Consider the following 18969-nt stretch of genomic DNA (forward strand, 5'->3'; position numbering starts at 1 on the left):
TCCAAAGCTTCGTTCTCATCCTGGAGAAATAGCTCTTCATACTTTGGACTGTAAACGTGCTTTGGCCTTCTATTTGGAACGCACCAAACCACACAGAACTGCTCTTCAACTTTTTATATCTTTCAATTCAAATAAGTTGAGACATCCTATCTCTAAGTGTACCATCTCCAACTGGATGGATGCTTGTATCTCATTCTGCTATGCCCAGGCTGGATTACCCCTACACAGTAGAGTCACAGCCCATAAAGTTAGAGCAATAGCAGCTTCAGTAGCTTTCCTCAGATCTACACCTATTGAGGAAATTTGCAAGGCTGCTACTTGGTCCTCGGTTCATACTTTCACTTCTCACTATTGTCTGGATACTTTCTCCAGACGGGATGGACAGTTTGGCCAAACAGTATTACAAAATTTATTTTCCTAAGTTGCCAACATTCCCACCATCCCATTTTGGTTAGCTTGGAGGTCACCCATATGTGAGAATAGCCTGCCTGCTTGTCCTGGGATAAAGCACAGTTACTTACCGTAACAGGTGTTATCCAGGGACAGCAGGCAGCTATTCTCACAACCCACCCACCTTCCCTGATTGGCGTCTCTTCTAGTTATCTGAACTGAGGAGACGCGCCCTACGCTGGGTGGGAAGGCCTCGCGCATGCATGAGTTCCTTCAAGCAAGTCTGCTTGAGAGCTTCCGCATTCGAGATCCGCTGATGACATCACCCATATGTGAGAACAGCTGCTTGCTGTCCCTAGATAACACCTGTTACGGTAAGTAACTGTGCTTTACGTTAAGTAACTCTGCTTTCTTTAGCACTCTCCAGACCAGTAGAGGTTAATCTTTACGAATGGGTATATATCCAATCATGACCAGCAGGTGGAGACTGAAAACAAAACTGTGGGACAGTATATAATATACTCCCTTCTCTATTTACATCAGTCTTCTTTCAGTCTCCAGCAGGTGTTGAGTGATCTGTACCCATCTCCCTTGGTAGGGCTGTTGGAATTTGTTTAGGGGGTTTCTAGTCCCTGTTTTTGGCCGGACAGAGCTTGGGCGGGCCCTGTTTGGGGGTCCGTCCGACCTCGGGGGTGTCAAACCCGGCGGGTCTCGAGCGGGGTCCCTCCCCCCACTTCCTCCACCTCCCCACATTTTTTTAGAGGAGCCTCAGCAGTAAGCCTTGCCCCCTAAATCAAGCAAGGCATATTGCTTCGAGAGCCTGTGGAGTCTGTTCTGTAAAAAAAAAAAAAAATCCTGAGGTAGTGCCGGTCTGAAGGGTTGTTTCCCTTTAAGAAAACTGTATTTTACTGTATTTTTTCATCTAACCGGCACTTTTTTCTAGCTAGGTCGCGTATGGAGCAATTGTGCCCTTCTCCGGGGGAGTGGGACACAATTAGGTCCAGCCGCGAGGCACTCGCGGCCGGCCTGAACTCGGCGGTTTGGGTCGGTGAGGTGGTGGAGCTCCGTCGGCAGCGGCTGCAGGCGCCCAGAGCTCCCCGCCGATGGTGCCTTGCGAGTCGGCTGGGAGCAGTGGGGAAGCCCGGTCTTCCCCAACTGCCCACGGAGGGATTCGCCGAAGGATTCCCTCTCAGCTGATTTTTTGACAGCTGATGCCGACTTGCCTGTTTTAGCGGCTGGGACTGTTCAGCCTTCTCAGCCGCTACAGGCCATGGAGGGAGCATTTTTGGCGGGAACTTCGCCATTTTCTCTGTCTGGCCCCTCCATTTTGTCTGCAACCTCAGGTGACCTTCCCCCTGTATTGCAAACACAGGGGCAGGTTTCAGCAGGGACCCCTGCTGGGGCAGGGAGTCCCTGGGGACCCCCAGGGGTTTTTTGTCCCCAATTTAATTTCTTTCTTTGTGCAGACAATTGGGGGTCCCACGTGCACCTGGGGGGTTTCGGGGGTGGTTTTCCCTCCGCGCCCCCTTTGGCTTGCCTCCCTCTTTTCGTTTGGCGTCCCCTCTTCCTCCTCCCTCATCCAAGCGCCCGCGGGGGGGCTTGGATTGCGAATTGGTGGTCGGAGGAGCGTGTTGGCATGGTTGAGGACCTGGCTGCTTTGGCGGGCTTCCAGGATCCTCTAGAGGGGACGCCTGCTGGCAGCGGGGCGGCAGTTTTCCCGTCTTCCAGAGTAGATGCGTCCGTGGTGCGCTTTTTATTCAGAGGGATGAGCTTTTAGACCTGGTGTAGCAGGTCTCCTTGGTGCTGCATTTTCGAAGTTGCGCCACCGGAGACCCCGCGTATGGGGGCCCCTCTGCTTCAGGGGGTCTGTCCTGTTTCCCGCTCTTTTCCTGTGCTTTAGGATTTTCGGGATTTTGTGTTGGCGCAGTGGCCTACGGGCGCCGTTTCGTTTGGTGTGCGCCTTGGCTCATGGATATCCCATGAGGGGGATAGGGCTACCTTAATTACGCCAATGGGGGACGCGGTGGTCTCGGCACTTCCTAAGCGGCATACCGTGCCTGTTATGGACGGATCTGCTCTTAGGGTCTCTGAGGAGCGTACGTTAGAGACACTTCTTAAGTATAATTTTGATGTCTCTGCCTTGGGGGTCCCGGCAGCTATTTGGGTGGGGCTGGTGGCTCGCACCGTGTTTCGGTGGTCTGAGCATGTCCTGGATCGTGAGTCTGATGACTGGTCCTTAGTGGATCTGGAGGTGGTGAAGTTTGAGATGACTGCCTCGTTCCTCTCGGTTGTTCTTTGTGGCTTGGTGCTGCTAAGTCTGGGTTTTTTGGTGGCCGCACGCTGTACCTTATGGCTTCGTGCTTGGTCGGCGGTTGCCGCGTCCAAAATTGAACTTCCCAAAATTTCCCTTTCGGGGGTTGTTTTTTGTTTAGAGAGGACTTGGATCCGGTGGTTCAGACTCTGACGGACCCGGAGGTGCCCCGTCTGCCTGAGGACCGTGCCCGCCCGGCTTCTCGGGTTGGCATTGCCCGGGGGCGTCTGCGGGAATTTCGCAAGTTTCGCCTGGGGCATGAGACTGCTTCTTTCCAGGCCTGGGGCATGGACAAACTGCAGTCTGTCCTTCTGGCGGTTCAGCCGGGGGAGTTCCTGACTTCTCTAGCTCTGGCGGAGGCCTACTTGCCTGTTTCCATTCGGGCCGCTCCTCAGCTCTTTCTTTGCTTGGCGATATTGGGTCTGCACTATCAGTTCTGGGTGCTTCCCTTGGGCCTGGCCACGACTCCCCGGACGTTCGCCAAGTTGATGGTGGTCGTCACGGTGGCATTGCAGTCAGAGGGCATTCTGGTGCACCCCTTCTGGGATGACTGTTTGTTTCGGGCGAAGTCGTTGCAGGAGAGCGCCCGAGTTACGGCTCGGGTGGTTGAGTTTCTCCGGTCGCTGGGCTGGGTGGTCAACCTTTCCAAGAGTCGGTTGGTCCCGGCTCAGTATCTGGAGTACCTTGAAGTTCTGTTCGACACCTCCTTGGGGAAGGTCTTCCTTCCAGAGGCCCGGGTAAGCAAATTGCAATCTCAGATTCGCCTTCTTTTGGCGTCCCGGTGTCCTCGGGCGCAGGATTTCCTCCAAGTCTTGGGGTCGATGGCAGCGTTCCTGGATGTTGTGTGGTGGGCCCACATGTCTCTTCAGTTTGCTCGGCTCCGTAGATGGTCACCCCAGTGGCTCAGTTTGGAGGTTCCTGTCCCTCTGTGAGGCTTGACGCGCTGCTGTCTTCTTTGGTGGCTCCAGACCTCACATCTGGTCCAGAGGATGAGTCTGGACCTATCGCAGTGGACGGTGCTTCTCTCGGATGCCAATCTCCTCGGTTGGGGGGGCTCAGTGTCTAGGGGCACCTGGTCCATGGAGGAGGCATCCTGGTCAATCAACATGTTGGAGACCAGAGCCGTCCCTCTGGCGCTATTAGCCTTCCGCTCCCGCTTGAGGGGCAAGTCGGTCAGAGTCCGGTCTGACAATGCCACAGCGGTGGCTTATGTCAATCGTTGAGGCACCAAGAATGCTCAGGTGGCGGAGGAGGCGGCTCGGCTCATGCTTTGGGGCGGAGTCACGCCTTCTGGACCTCTCGGCCTCTCACATGGCCGGGGTAGAGGTTGTTCAGGCAAACTTCCTCAGTCACATCTTAGATCACAGAGAGTGGTGTCTCAGCCCTGTGGCTCTTCAATTGATAATGCCGGCTTGGGGTCAGTCCCTGATGGACCTGTCGGCCTCGAGTGGCAAGGCCAAGGTGTTCCGCTTCTTCAGTCGTCGCAGGGATGGACTGGCCGAGGGCTGGATGCTCTGGTTCAACAATGGCCAACAGAGGGGCTGTTGTGCAGGTTCCCTCCGTGGCCATTAGTGGGCAGAGTTCTTCTCCACATTGTTCGCCATCCGGGTCTGGGGGTTCTGGTGGCTCCAGATTGGCCTCGACATCCGTGATACGCAGATCTGGTGACACTCTGGTGGCGGATCCTCTTCCTCTGCCTCCCTTGGACGACCTTCTGACGCAGGGTCCCATTCCCATGTTCGACCCGTCTCCCTTCTGTCTTATGGCTTGGCTTTGAAAGGGGTCGCCTTGGTAAGAAGGGGTATTCAGATAGGGTGATTTCTACACTCTTGGGGTCCTGGAGGCTTTCTACCTCTCAGGCTTCTGTGTGGATTTGGCACTTCTTTGAGGGGTGGTGCCAGGTGCGGGGAGTGGTCTCTCTTCGCGTTTCTGTGCCTAACTTCTTAGAGTTCTTGCAAGATGGCATGGATAGAGGCCTGGCTTCAGCTTCTCTCCGGGTTCAGCTTGTGGCCTTGTCAGCCTTTCGGGGGTTTGTGACGGGTCAGCGTTTGACAGCCATTCCTGATGTGATTCGCTTTTTGCGGGCGGCCAAGGTGCTCAGGCCTCCCGTGCGGTCCTCTATTCCCTCTGGAATCTCAGTCTGGTTCTCTCTATTCTGATGCACCCGCCCTTCGAACCGTTGGGCGGCTGCTCTTTGAAGGACCTTCCTCTGAAGACGGTCTTTTTGGTGGACATTTCTTCCGCTAGGCGTGTTTCTGAGCTACATGCTTTCTCTTGTAGGGCTCCCTTCTTGGAGTTTTCTAGGGAGCAGGTTGTCTTGAGGCCTGTTCCTTCCTTTTCTGCCAATAGTAGTTTTTTCCTTTTCTTGTCAATCAATCTGTGGTCCTCCCGGTCTTGGGTAGTTGGGAGGGCTCTTCTGAGCAAAGTCAGCTGAGCATGTTGGTCGGGTCCTTCGCTCTTATGTGCACCGGATCCAGGAGATCAGGAAATAAAATCATCTCTTTGTCCTTCTGACTGGTCCTCTTAGGGGGGCTGGCGCTTCTAGGGCTACTATTGCATGCTAGATCAAGGAGACTTTTGCTTCCGCTTCTCTTCTGGGGCAGCAGCCCGTTCCGGAGTTTCTCAAAGCTCATTCTACTCGGGGTCAGGTGGCTTCTTGGGCTGAGTCGTCGCTCATGCCTCCAGTGGACATTTGTACGGCTGCGGTTTGGTCTTCCTTGTATTCCTTTGTCAGACTCTTTCGGGTAGATGTTCGGTGTGTGTGTTCTGGTGTCGGCCCTTCGGGGGTCCCCGCCCGTGTGAGGGACTGCTTTGGTACGTCCCATTCGTAAAGATTAACCTCTACTGGTCTGGAGAGTGCTAAAGAAGGAGAAATTAGGTTCTTACCTGCTAATTTACTTTCTTTTAGCTTCTCCAGACCAGTAGAGGTCCCCACCCTGGCTATTGTTGTTGTGCTTGGGGCTGTTTCGCGGGCAGTTTTTGTTTTTTGCTGCGGGTTCTAGTATTTTTCTAGGGCCGGGGAGAATTAAAGAACAGCGGCTGTGGTTCGGCTGGCTTAGCTGGCGAGCTGTGGGGACATTTTCCTTCTGGTATTTCTCCTCTGCATTTTCCAACAGCATTTGGGTATGTTATTTGTTACTCCTGTTCGGAGTATTGTTTTCTTTCTGTTTTTCCAGTTCTTAGTTCTGCTTGGCTATTCGGCAGACTGATGTAAATAGAGAAGGGAGTATATTATATACTGTCCCACAGTTTTGTTTTCAGTCTCCACCTGCTGGTCATGATTGGATATATACCCATTCGTAAAGATTAACCTCTACTGGTCTGGAGAAGCTAAAAGAAAGTAAATTAGCAGGTAAGAACCTAATTTCTCCTTCTTTAGCACTCTCCAGTAAGTAACTGTGCTTTACGTTAAGTAACTCTGCTATATGCATATCCTGTGTCTTGTTTGTTCCAGTGACACTAGTCTTCTGTCTCTGCACACTGGTTCAGTGCAGGAAAGAAAAAAATGTACAAGCAACTTGTAACCAAGGGATGGGGAAGGTGCAAAAACAGTCTGTTATTCTCCTCTTTCTATCCAAGATCTGCATTAAAGAGGTGCAAACAGGACAATTTTCCTAGACATTCATGCTAAGTGTTATTGGTGGGGGGGATAAATCTGCATAAAGTTTAAGGAGAGACAGTTTGTTGGTGGGTATTAGGACCATATCCCAAATTTCCCTGGGTCACAGTATGATTAACAGCAGCCCTGTTGCTGTCCTTCCGGTTTCTTCTAGAGTCTCTTTGTCCTACTGGATCTCCTGGGAGCCCCAGAGCCACTGATTCTGAATCACTTCTCAGCAACTTCATACTGGTTTGACATGTTCATCAGCATAGGTACCAATCTAACATAGTCTGGTAGCTGTGATTTGCTCGTCTCTTTGAGCTGTAATTCTGAGGATAATTTTAAAGCAGTGCTCTTGTGTTATACTACTGCTGTTTGTGCGTTAGTGTACACATGAGTGTGGATGACTGTATTCTATAAAGTTAAGTGTCATGTTATTAATGAGGTGGGTGGTGTTTCCGTCATTGTATAACAAGCACATACTGGCTGGATCTTAGGTTCTGGATAGAACTCAGATACAAGGCCTCCACTCAAGAGCAGTCACTGCAGGTAGATTACTGAAAGGAAGGTTTCGGGCTAGGGACAAAACTCTTCTGGTAAATATGCATGGAGACTGATTCCAGTTGATCCAGAAACCCAAGGTAGCAACAAAAAAAAAGTACTAAGCCAAACATCGAAAATAACATGTATGTGACTGGAGATTGAAAAGCTGCTTCCATCCTGCGAGAGCCACCAGTACAGTATTCGGATTGCAACACAAATCCCAGTCAGAGATGGAATTCCCCTGAAAAGGGGAAGGGGAATTATTTGGAAAGAGTACTAAATATCTGGTGATTCTAATAAGTGTGACATTCCAGAAAAAATATGGGGAAATATTGTTCTACCACAGATGAGAAATGTCAAACTTGGTCTGAGCAGAGAACCATCCTTTAGCATCAAAGATAGTCCATTTGGCCATTTTTCTCTTTGTATATGTCTTGGTGGCAGCACTCTGAACTAGGATAAAAAGATCTTGGGTTAGGTCTTAAGCCTCCCCCCCCCCCCTTTTGGGTTTGCTGGGGATGCTGCGGAAGCAGGATTCACAAATGAGTGGAGAGAGTTCTAATCTTCATGTAGCATCTAATGACATCTAGTGACATCTAATGGCCCTTGACCAAGGACAGTCAGTGTGATAAATTGCCCTAAAATAGGATGGGAAGAGCAAGTTGATTTTTGTCTAAGAAAGTACTATCTTAACAAGCTGGAATAAATAAAATATGGGAAAAATCCACAGATAATTGTGGTCTCGCACATCCGGTTTCTGACATTTATGGTCTAAGCAAGCCTTGAACATGGGGTGAGATGTCCCTGACATGTCTGTTTGTTTGCAGAATAATGAACTACAAAACATCCCTCTTCACATTTTTTTCATGGGCAAGCATGTACACATCCCTCAAAACATTGTTTTGCAAGTCACTTGTTTGTTCTTTCCAAACATGTAATGAAGCTATTAAGTAGATTTAAAACAAACAAGAAGATATTTCTTCACTCAGCGTGTAATTAAACTTTGGAATTTGTTGCCAGAGAATGTAGTGAAAGCAGTTAGCTTAGCAGGGTTTAAAAAAAAAGTTTGGATAACTTCCTAAAAGAGAAGTCCATAAGCCATTATTAAGATGGATGTGGGGAAATCCACTGTTTTATTCCTAGCATAAGCAGCATAAAATATGTTTTACTCTTTGGGATCTTGCCGATACTTATGACCTGGGTTGGACACTTTTGGATACAGAATACTGGGCTTGAAAGACTAAAGTATGTTCCAGTAGAACAATGGTTAAGTGCTTATTGCTGAATGATTAGATTGTATATCTTGCTTTTGAAAATCACAAGGTGTTTGACACTACATATGAATAAAGCCTGCCCATGGCTCTCAAAGGGGAATCACCATGGGCTCAGTCTGTCTTTCTTGCTTTTAATTTTCATTCTCATGTATTGCCACTGAGGAATGGATCAAATAATGGGTTTCTGTTGTTTCTCAGAGAAGCAATTGCACAGGCTAGGCCTCCTACAGTCTCATCCCAGGGAGCAGTTCTACTTTCGCAAGGATATTTCCTATGGGCCAGTACAGGACGACCACGTGCCATTCTTGCAAAGAGGTGAGTAAAGAACAATATGGCTAGTAATATTAGTATACCTAGTATCCCAGCATGGCTTTAAAGATGTCTTCTTTAGCACTCTCCAGACCAGTAGAGGTTAACTTTACGATTGGGTATATATCTAATCATGACCAGCAGGTGGAGACTGAAAACAAAACTTTGGGACAGTATATCCTAGCCCCTCCTCTCTATTTCCCTCAGTCTTCTTTCAGTCTCCAGCAGGTGTTGAGTGATCTGTACCCATCTCCCTTGGTAGGGCTGTTGGAATTTGTTTAGAGGTTTATTGTCCCTGTTTTTAGCCGGACGGAGCTTGGACGGACTCTGTTTGGGGGTTCGTCCGACCTCGGGGGTGTCAAACCCGGCGGGTCACGAGCGGGGTCCCTCCCCCCACTTCCTCCACCTCCCCATATTTTTTTAGAGGAGCCTCAGCAGTAAGCCTTGCCCCCTAAATCAAGCAAGGCATATTGCTTCGAGAGCCTGTGGAGTCTGTTCTGTAAAAAAAAAAAAAAAAAAATCCTGAGGTAGTGCTGGTCTGGAGGGTTGTATCCCTTTAAGAAAACTGTATTTTACTGTATTTTTTCAACTAACCGGCACTTTTTTACAGCTAGGTCGCGTATGGAGCAATGAGCACTTCTAAAGGGAAAAAGTGCTCATTGTGCTCCAGACGCGAGGCACTCGCGGCCGGCCTGTGCAAGCGGTGTTCAGGCCGGTGCGGTGGAGGAGCTCCGTCGGCAGCGGCTGCAGGCGCCCAGAGCTCCCCGCCGATGGTGCCTCGCGAGTCGGCAGGGAACGGTGGAGAAGCCCGGTCTTCTCCGTCCGCCCACGGAGGGATTCCCCGAGCCGCCGACGGTCGGGTTTTAGAGGATTCCCTCTCAGCTGATATTTTGACAGCTGATGCCGGCTTGCCTGTTTTAGCGGCTGAGACTATTCAGGTCTCTCAGCCGCTTCAGGCTGTGGAGGGAGCTGTTTTGGCGGGAAAGACGCCATCTTCTCTGTCTGGCCCCTCCATTTTGTCTTCCACCTCAGGTGACCTTCCCCCTGTTTTGTCTAAGCAGGGGCAGGTTTCTGCTGGGTCCCCTGCTGTGGCAGGGAGTCCCTTGGGACCCTCGGGGGGTTTTTCCCCTGATTTTTTCTTTTCATTATGCAAAGCCTATTTTCAGGCGGCTGGGGGTCCCGGTTGCGCCCAGGGGGTCTCGGGGGGTGGGGTTTCCTCCGCGCTCCCTGCGGCTTTGCCTCTCTCGTCTGACGTGACGTCCCCTCCGCCGCCTCTCTTGTCCAAGCGTCCGCGGGTGTCGTGGGACGAGGATTTGTGGTCGGAGGAACGTGTCGGTATGGAGGAGGACCTGGACCCTTCTGAGGAATTCCAGGACCCTCTGGAGGGGACGGAAGCTGGCGGCGGGTTGTCGGGTTTCCCGTTCTCCAGTGACGAGGCGTCCGTGGTGCGCCTTTTTCAGAGAGATGAGCTGCCTGACCTTATTCAACAGGTTTCTTCGGCTTTGCGTTTTGAGGACGCGCCGCCGGAGACTCCGCGTGTGGGGGACCCTCTGTTACGAGGGATCCGTTCCGTTTCCCGCTCTTTTCCTATGCATCAGGATATTCGGGATATTATTCTTGAGCAGTGGAAAACGCCGGAGACGCCGTTTCGGCTGGCGCGCAGCATGGCTCGCCTGTATCCCATTCCTGAAGGGGATCGGGCTACGTTAGCTTCGCCAGTCGTGGATGCGGTGGTCTCGGCTATTTCCAAGCGGCATACCGTGCCTGTTGAGGGCGGTTCTGCCTTGCGGGACTCTGAGGAGCGCAAATTGGAGACCATCCTTAAGCAAAATTTTCAAGTCTCTGCTTTTGGGGTCCAGGCGGCTATTTGTGGGGGACTGGTCGCTCGCGCCGTGTTTCGGTGGGCGGAGCGGGTCTTGGATCGAGAGTCTGACGACTGGTCTCTGGTGGATCAGGAGGTAGCAAAGATTGAGATGGCTGCCTCATTCCTCTCGGATGCTCTGTATGACTTGGTGCGGATCTCGGCTAAGTCCATGGCTTTTGGCGTGGCCGCAAGGCGTGTGTTGTGGCTGCGCGCTTGGGCGGCGGATGCTGCGTCCAAAGCTAAGCTTACTAAATTTCCCTTTCGGGGGTCGTTTTTATTTGGAGAGGACTTGGATAAGTTAATTCAGACTCTGTCGGACTCGAAAGTTCCCCGTTTGCCGGAGGACCGTGCCCGCCCGGCGTCTCGGGGGGGTGCGGCCCGGGGGCGTTTGCGGGAATTTCGCAAGTATCGCCCTGGGCGTGGGGCTGCTTCTTTCCAGTCTCCGGGGTTTTCCCGGGGTCGGTTCTTCCAGCGCATGCAGCCCTTTCGGGGGGCCCGTCGGGGGGCAGGGAACCCCTCCGCCGGTTCCCCCGCTTCCCGTCCTGCACAATGACGCCTTGCCGGCGCCCCCCTTGGTTCCGGTGGGGGCCCGGCTGCGCGACTTTTTTCCCAAATGGGCCGAGATCACGTCCGATCAGTGGGTCCTGGAGGTGGTGCGGGACGGTTATGCCCTGGAGTTCGCCCGCTCTCTGCCGGATTTTTTTCTCGCTTCTCCGTGTCAGACTCCGGGGAAGAAGCAGGCTTTTCGCCAGACCCTTCAGCGCTTGCTAGATCTCAGGGCAGTAGTTCCGGTGCCCCCCCCGGAGTGGGGCACGGGCAGGTACTCCATTTACTTTGTGGTGCCCAAGAAGGAGGGGACTTTTCGGCCCATCCTCGATTTGAAAGGGGTCAACAGGGCTCTCAAGGTTCCCTCTTTCCGTATGGAAACGCTGCGGTCGGTCATTCTGGCGGTTCAGCCGGGGGAGTTTCTCACTTCTCTCGATCTGACGGAGGCCTACTTGCATGTTCCTATTCGGACCTCTCATCAGCGTTTCCTGCGCTTTGCGATCTTGGGTCGGCACTATCAGTTCTGTGCGCTTCCCTTTGGGCTGGCCACGGCTCCCCGGACGTTCACCAAGGTGATGGTGGTCGTCGCGGCAGCCTTGCGGTCGGAGGGCATTCTGGTACACCCCTACCTGGACGACTGGTTAATTCGGGCCAAGTCGTTGCAGGAAAGCTACCGGGTTACGGCTCGGGTGGTGGAGTTTCTCCGGTCGCTGGGCTGGGTGGTCAACCTTTCCAAGAGTCGGTTGGTTCCGGCTCAGCGTCTGGAGTACCTCGGGGTGCTGTTCGACACCTCCTTGGGGAAGGTCTTCCTCCCAGAGGCCCGGGTGAGCAAATTGCAGTCTCAGATTCGCCTGCTTTTGGCGTCCCGGTGTCCTCGGGCGCGAGATTTCCTCCAGGTCCTGGGGTCGATGGCGGCGTCCCTGGACGTGGTGAGGTGGGCGCGGGCCCACATGCGTCCTCTTCAGTATGCTCTGCTCCGGAGGTGGTCTCCCCAGAGGCACGGGATGGATGTTCCGGTTCCCCTGCGAGGCTTGGCGCGCGGCAGTCTGCGTTGGTGGCTCCGGACCCCTCACCTAGTTCAGGGGGTGGGTCTGGATCTTCCGCAGTGGACGGTGCTCCTTACGGATGCGAGTCTCCTGGGTTGGGGGGCCCAGTGTCTGGGTCACTCTGCTCAGGGAACCTGGTCCACGGAGGAGGCCTCCTGGTCGATCAACGTGTTGGAGACCAGGGCGGTCCGGCTGGCGCTGTTGGCTTTCCACTCCCTTTTGTTGGGCAAGTCGGTCAGAGTCCTGTCGGACAATGCCACGGCGGTGGCTTATGTCAATCGTCAGGGGGGCACCAAGAGCACTCTGGTGGCGCAGGAGGCGGCTCGGCTCATGGTTTGGGCGGAGTCGCATCTTCTGGACCTCTCGGCCTCTCACATTGCCGGGGTAGAAAACGTTCAGGCGGACTTCCTCAGTCGTCACTTCTTGGATCCGGGAGAGTGGTGTCTCGGCGCCGAGGCGTTTCAGTTGCTAGTGCGTGCTTGGGGGCAGCCCCTGATGGATCTGATGGCTACAAGTGGCAACGCCAAAGTACCCCGCTTCTTCAGTCGTCGCAGGGACGGTCTGGCCGAGGGTCTGGATGCTCTGGTCCAACCGTGGCCAACGGAGGGGCTGTTGTATGTGTTCCCTCCTTGGCCATTAGTAGGCAGAGTACTGCTTCGCATTGTTCGCCATCCGGGGCTGGTGGTCTTGGTGGCTCCGGATTGGCCTCGTCGTCCGTGGTATGCGGATCTGGTGAGGCATCTGGTGGCGGATCCTCTTCCTCTGCCTCTCGAGTGCGATCTTCTGACGCAGGGTCCCATTCCCATGTTCGACCCGTCTCCCTTTTGTCTTACGGCTTGGCTCTTGAAAGGGGCCGCCTGAGTAAGAAGGGATATTCCGACAAGGTGATCTCTACACTTTTGGGGTCCCGGAGGCTTTCTACCTCTCGGGCTTATGTACGGGTTTGGCGTCTTTTTGAGGAATGGTGCCGAGCGCGGGGAGTGGTCTCCTTTCGCGCTTCTCTGCCTAACATTCTAGAGTTTTTGCAGGATGGCCTGGATAGGGGCCTGGCCTGGTCTTCTCTTCGGGTTCATCTGGCGGCCCTGTCGGCTTTTCGGGGGCTGGTGACAGGTCAGCGTTTGTCAGCCATTCCTGATGTGATTCGCTTTCTTAGGGCGGCCAAGTTGCTCAGGCCTCCCATAAGGCCCTCGATTCCCTCTTGGGATCTCAATCTGGTTCTCTCTGTTCTAGTGCGCCCTCCTTTCGAGCCGTTGGATGGCTGTTCGTTGAAGGACCTTACGCTGAAGTCGGTCTTTTTGGTGGCCATTACTTCCGCTAGACGGGTGTCGGAGCTACAGGCTTTCTCTTGTAGGGCTCCCTTCCTGGAGTTTTCAAAGGAGCGGGTTGTTTTGCGGCCTGTTCCTTCCTTTCTGCCGAAGGTAGTTTCTCCTTTTCATGTCAATCAATCGGTGGTCCTCCCGGTCTTGGGTAGTCGGGAGGGTTCTTCTGAGCAACGACAGCTGCGCAAGTTGGATGTCGGTCGGGTCCTCCATGCTTATGTGCAGCGGACCCGGGATTTTCGGAGCTCCGATCATCTCTTTGTGCTTCTGGCGGGTCCTCGTCGGGGGGCTGGCGCTTCTAAGGCTACTATTGCGCGCTGGATCAAGGAGACGATCGCTTCCGCTTATCTTCTGAGTCAGAAGCCGGTTCCGGAGTTTCTCAAGGCTCATTCCACTAGGGGTCAGGCGGCTTCTTGGGCTGAGTCGTCGCTCGTGCCTCCGGTGGATATTTGTAAGGCTGCGGTTTGGTCCTCCTTGCATTCATTTGTTCGGCATTATCGGGTAGATGTTCAGGCGCGTCGGGACGCGGTGTTCGGTGAGCGTGTTCTGGTATCGGCCCTTCGGGGGTCCCGCCCGTGAGAGGGACTGCTTTGGTACGTCCCAATCGTAAAGTTAACCTCTACTGGTCTGGAGAGTGCTAAAGAAGGAGAAATTAGGTTCTTACCTGCTAATTTACTTTCTTTTAGCTTCTCCAGACCAGTAGAGGTCCCCACCCTGTCTGTTGTTGTTGTTGTTGGGGCTGTTGCGCGGGCAGTTTTTGGTTTTTGCTGCGGGTTCTAGTATTTTTCTAGGGCCGGGGAGAATTGAAGAACAGCGGCTGTGGCTCGGCTGGCTTAGCTGGCGAGCTGTGGGGACCTTCTTCCTTCGGGAATTTCTCCTCTGCATTTTCCAACAGCATTTTTTGGGTATGTTATTGGTTACTCCTTTCGGAGTATTGTTTTTTCTCTCTGTTGTTTCCAGTTCTTGGTTCTGCTTGGCTATTCGGCAGACTGAGGGAAATAGAGAGGAGGGGCTAGGATATACTGTCCCAAAGTTTTGTTTTCAGTCTCCACCTGCTGGTCATGATTAGATATATACCCAATCGTAAAGTTAACCTCTACTGGTCTGGAGAAGCTAAAAGAAAGTAAATTAGCAGGTAAGAACCTAATTTCTCCTTTTCTACTAAGTCAATAGCATAATTTTAGTGTCCTATGGCTCAAAGGAATATGTTCTTTTGGTTACAAGGGTCCTTCCTCCCTGCATTTCTATCTTTCTCTTCACAGGTGTACCCATCCTGCACCTCATTTCAACACCCTTCCCACGGGTCTGGCACACTATGGATGATACAGAGGAGAATTTGCACCCTCCCACTATTGAGAATCTCTGCAAGATTATCACCATCTTCATGGCGAACTACCTGCATCTCTGAGCTTGCTTGGCTTGGTGTGCAGGATGCAGCATTTGATCAAGTATATTAGCACAAATCCTTCTATTTCTTACATAAGAAGTGGAGGGTACAATAAGCCAGAACAGTGAAATCCATATTTCCCATGTGGGATAGGAGAGTGTGAAGAGGAGACAAAGCTAGCTGCAGGGATGAGGTCTGCAAGATAGTATTGAGGGTAGGTAGTCAGCCACAGTGTAGGAGCCTCTGATATAAGGGACAATGTGGAGTGAAGGCAGAGTGAGCTGCAAGGTTGAAGTGTGTGAGACAATCAGGGCAAGATTAACCTTTGGTGGGCCTTAGGCAACAGCCCCTGATCATGCTCTATCCATCCATAATATTTGGCCAAGGGACCATGAAGACCTCTCCAAGCAGTCTTGGACTTCAGTGGATGCAGGGGCCTTGTCCACCCAAACAGTTATGCCACTTCTTATCTCATGCCCTAAACTCCCAACATAGTGGGCCCTAGTCTTCTTCAACAAACCAGAGGATTAGGAGTCATATCGCATCCTAGTGTCACTCAACAATTTAGCATTGTCCAAAGCAGGTTGGTCCAAAAAACAAACCAAAGAAATATTCTCAGGCAAAGACAGTCTTCCAAAACTCTTGCTCAAAAAGTTTGGAATAGTCTCTCTAACATGTATGTCAGGCTTATCCAAAGAGCCTGTTCTCCTGCCACCATCCTTGTAGCCTATTCCTCTGAGCTATAACCACCTGCTGGCAGGGACCAAAAAATTCAGTAAGTTAAAATCGCAAGCAAAAAACAATAACGGATCAGTACTCTTGTACTATAGTTCAGTTGTCAATTTCTGGTCAGCTTCCTTCTAGTCAGCCTTCCCATAGGAAGACTCAACAGTTCAGTCTCTTATAGTCCAGTAGACTCTTTCTCTAGGCTCCACCCTGCTAAAAGGTGGGACAGGAATACTGGCCCTGTATTCTGATTAGGGGAACTAGGAGGCCTGGTTGGGTTGTTGGGGTTTTTTTTGTCATAGGTGGTTTCCCTTCACTGTACCTAGGATTTGATTTTGTGGTTTACTGAGGCTTCTGTTATCTCTTCTTATGGAGACTAAAGCTAGTTCTGTGTTTCTAGTCCCTGTTTTCACCCTTTTTGTTAACCCTTATGTGATGGGATGTAGACCTTGTCACATCCCATCATAGTATAAACACATTTTTTTAAAAACCTATATCTCTACTAACCTAACAAAAACATATCAATCCCCCTTATCTTCCAAATCACTGCCTGATCCCCTCCAGTAGCAGGAGTTGGGGATCTTGTGAAACTGTGGAAACCCTAATAGTTCTGATTGTAGAGGAAGAATCCAACAGCGTGTAAGAACTGTTTGCTGGCCCCTCCTATCAAATAGAGGATAATGAGCAGTGACAGGGAGTTAAAAATGGGTTTCTGTGGCTGGAGGTAGCTCTGGCATGTCCCCAATCTTCTCTCCTCTACATGTAGCTCACTTAGCAAAAAAACTGGTCTGAGCATACTGGTTGGGAACTGCTAAATTGGCACAAATGTGAGGGTTCTTCTAAATGTCTTGGCCTCAGTCATGTGCCTAGTTTGAGAACAGAAGATCCAGAGCCAGTTGTAGTGCTGAGGTCTGTGGGGCAGCATGGAGGGCAAACGTCATAAAGTGTGTATGATGTCATCAATGGCATCACAAGCAGTATTGCATATTAGGTAATAGGTGACTCTTGCTAATTTTAATTGCTTTCAGAGGTTTGAGTGCAAAGCAGTTGTATATTACGGAATTTGCATACTCAATTTGTAGTATATGGACTAAGAGCAGTTACACATACAGCTGCAAATTAGTGCCAGTTTCACAGCTGCAATTAAGTTTCATGTGAAACTGGCACTATTCTATAACTTGTGTGTGCAACTTTGCACACTAAGCATCAAATTGTGTGTTCAAATTTATAGAATTGGTGCCATTTACCCCCTACCACAGCTCTTTGTAATATTTATTATAATCCATCAATGGAGAAAAAATTTAGTATGATTGAGTCATATACACACAAATCAGAGACAAGAGAAAGTGAGCATCACAGGTAATATCCAACACTATAAATCCCTTAGTTCTTTCAGTATGCTATAGTCCTCCATTTAAGAATGCTGAACAGTGAAAAGATTATCCCTAGTTCCCTATAGCAACAAACCTGACCACTCAGTCTAACTGATCTTACTCCTTTGTCTCCTGGATTCTGTGTAGGAGCTGTTCATGTGCCTTGTTTGTTTACTTTTTCAACCCAGTCCTCGGGGACCACCTCACCAGTCAGGTTTTCGTGATACCGACAGTGAATATGCATGAGAGATTTGTTTACAATGGAGGAAGTATATTCTTTGTGTATATCCTGAGTACCTGACGGACTAGGTTAAAAACCACTGCACTAGATGATCACAGAACCTACTAGACATCACTGAGTGCTTGAATAGCCTCTCCAAACACACAGGCTAGGGCTACGTAGTTACTATCTTTTTAAGGACAGGCCGACCAGGTGATACTCACAATGAATATGCATGAGAGAGATTGGCAAGCATTGCCTCCTTAGTTTGCAAATCTTTCTCATGGATAGCCTGAAAACCTGGCTTTTCTGTGGACCTTGATGATTGGAATTGAGTAGCCCTAGCATAGGTTGTGCCCCTCTCTTGCCAGATTCAAATCCAGCTTGCAAACACACTTCTTTGAGGCTGGTATAAAAAATTTAAACCTATTCATGAGGCCTCCTTTTCTTGCCCACAGGCTGTTCCCTTTATACGGACTCTTGTAAAGCCTCACTCCTTTGCCCTGTGTGTCTTAGCTATATTTCCTATTCCACTGTTTGATTAGATAGATTATAAGCATCAAGATGTACTAAATGTCTGTTACATTTTTTTTATAAAGTGTTGCGTGCAATTGATAAGACTAAAGCTATGATGAATAATATATATTGTAATAGAATAAATTGCTCCCAGTGTTTTGTTTAATTAATCATTATTACATATTTCAAATGAAATTCAACAAATGAAATATATAGTCCACATCAATGGGAGGAGGCAACAAGCAATTATTTTAACTATTATTTACTAACAACCAAGAAATATGGACCCTATTGTCCTTTCACACCAAAATTTCCTCCTAAATTTAATACATCCTCTAAATCTCCTGCCCCATATCAGAAACTTATTTTTCAATCAACAATCTCTCAAGCTGAAAGGGATCAAAGTAAATATATCCATTGGATTGTAAGGTTATTACACATTTGCAAGGAAATTAAAGAAACAAAAAATTACCTCCCACGGGTTGTTTCTGGGAGTAAATAGAACTCTATCCTTCAATTTCAAAAATTCATTGCGACATACAGTAGTTGTGTGGACCTAACCATATCCAGAAAAATCCGGATGGGCTGGCCACAAAACTGATCATTTTTATTTCGGAAATATTTTTTCAAAATATTTATTATCCCAGGCCAAGCAGGCAGCCTTTTCTCACATATGGGTTATGTCATCCACGGAGCCTGGATGCGGACACCCTCGTAAGCATACTTGCTTGTAGAAAACTTCAGAAGTTTTGAGTATGCCGCACTGCGCATACACGAGTGTCTTCCCGCCTAGCACAGGGCAAGTCTCCTCAGTTTTCCGCGGAGCCGAGAAGTCTGTACTTTGACTCTCTGCGCTGAACTTCGTTCGCTTCATGCCTTCTCTCACCGCGGTTTGTTCTTTTTAGTCTCGAATTGCTGTGTTACTTTCATATTTTCTATTTCCCCCCCCCCAAAAAAAAAGGACTTTATTTTCTTTTTCATCGTCAACTGACTGGCAGGGCAGGCTGCTCGGCCACAGCCTGCGGGCTTCGACTTTGCAGCAGCTTTCTTCCCTCCTATGTCCTGGCCAGTAATGGGCTTCAAGAAATGTAGCCAGTGCCAGCATGCGATTTCTCTCTCGGACCCACACCGCTGGTGCCTTAAGTGCCTCGGGCCTGACCATAGTCCTAAGTCGAGCGAGCGCTGTGCTACTCTTCAACCTCGAGCCCTTATACGTCATTGGATTTTAGTGGAAAAACTCTTCAGGATGGACTCTTCAGTGACACTCTTGACCTCGAGTGCTGCCTCGGTCCCACCTTCAACCGAGGGTCCTTCTGCTTCTACGACTCTGACCTTGAGTCTCATCAGACCTTCCTCGTTTGGATCATCTTTGGCCTCGAGTACACCTGCTTTATCTTCTCCTGAGTTTCCCTTGGGTCAGAAACCTAAACAGAAGGTTCTGGCGGTGATCCTCAAGCTCTCCAAAACCTTCAAGTCGAAGCACATCTCCACTGCCACCTTGGAGCCTTTAGCCTCTGCAAGTGGTCCAGTTTCAGACACGGATC

General features: G+C 50.4%; 1 protein-coding gene across 4 annotated transcripts in view; it reads left to right on the top strand.

The window, feature by feature from the left end:
- The window catches only part of QPCTL (glutaminyl-peptide cyclotransferase like), a 44109-nt gene extending 26528 nt beyond the window's left edge, over positions 1 to 17581 (top strand). For all 4 annotated transcript variants that reach the window (XM_033955754.1, XM_033955756.1, XM_033955753.1 and 1 more), the window contains 3 exons: positions 6475 to 6574; positions 8318 to 8434; positions 14466 to 17581. In XM_033955754.1, coding sequence (XP_033811645.1) covers positions 6475 to 6574; positions 8318 to 8434; positions 14466 to 14611 — 363 coding nt within the window. In that variant the 3' untranslated portion in view covers positions 14612 to 17581. The remainder of the gene's footprint in view (positions 1 to 6474; positions 6575 to 8317; positions 8435 to 14465) is intronic.
- The last annotated feature ends 1388 nt before the right edge of the window (positions 17582 to 18969 follow it).

This window comes from Geotrypetes seraphini, chromosome 8 (genome assembly GCF_902459505.1).
Source record: "Geotrypetes seraphini chromosome 8, aGeoSer1.1, whole genome shotgun sequence".
Lineage (NCBI taxonomy): Eukaryota > Metazoa > Chordata > Amphibia > Gymnophiona > Dermophiidae > Geotrypetes > Geotrypetes seraphini.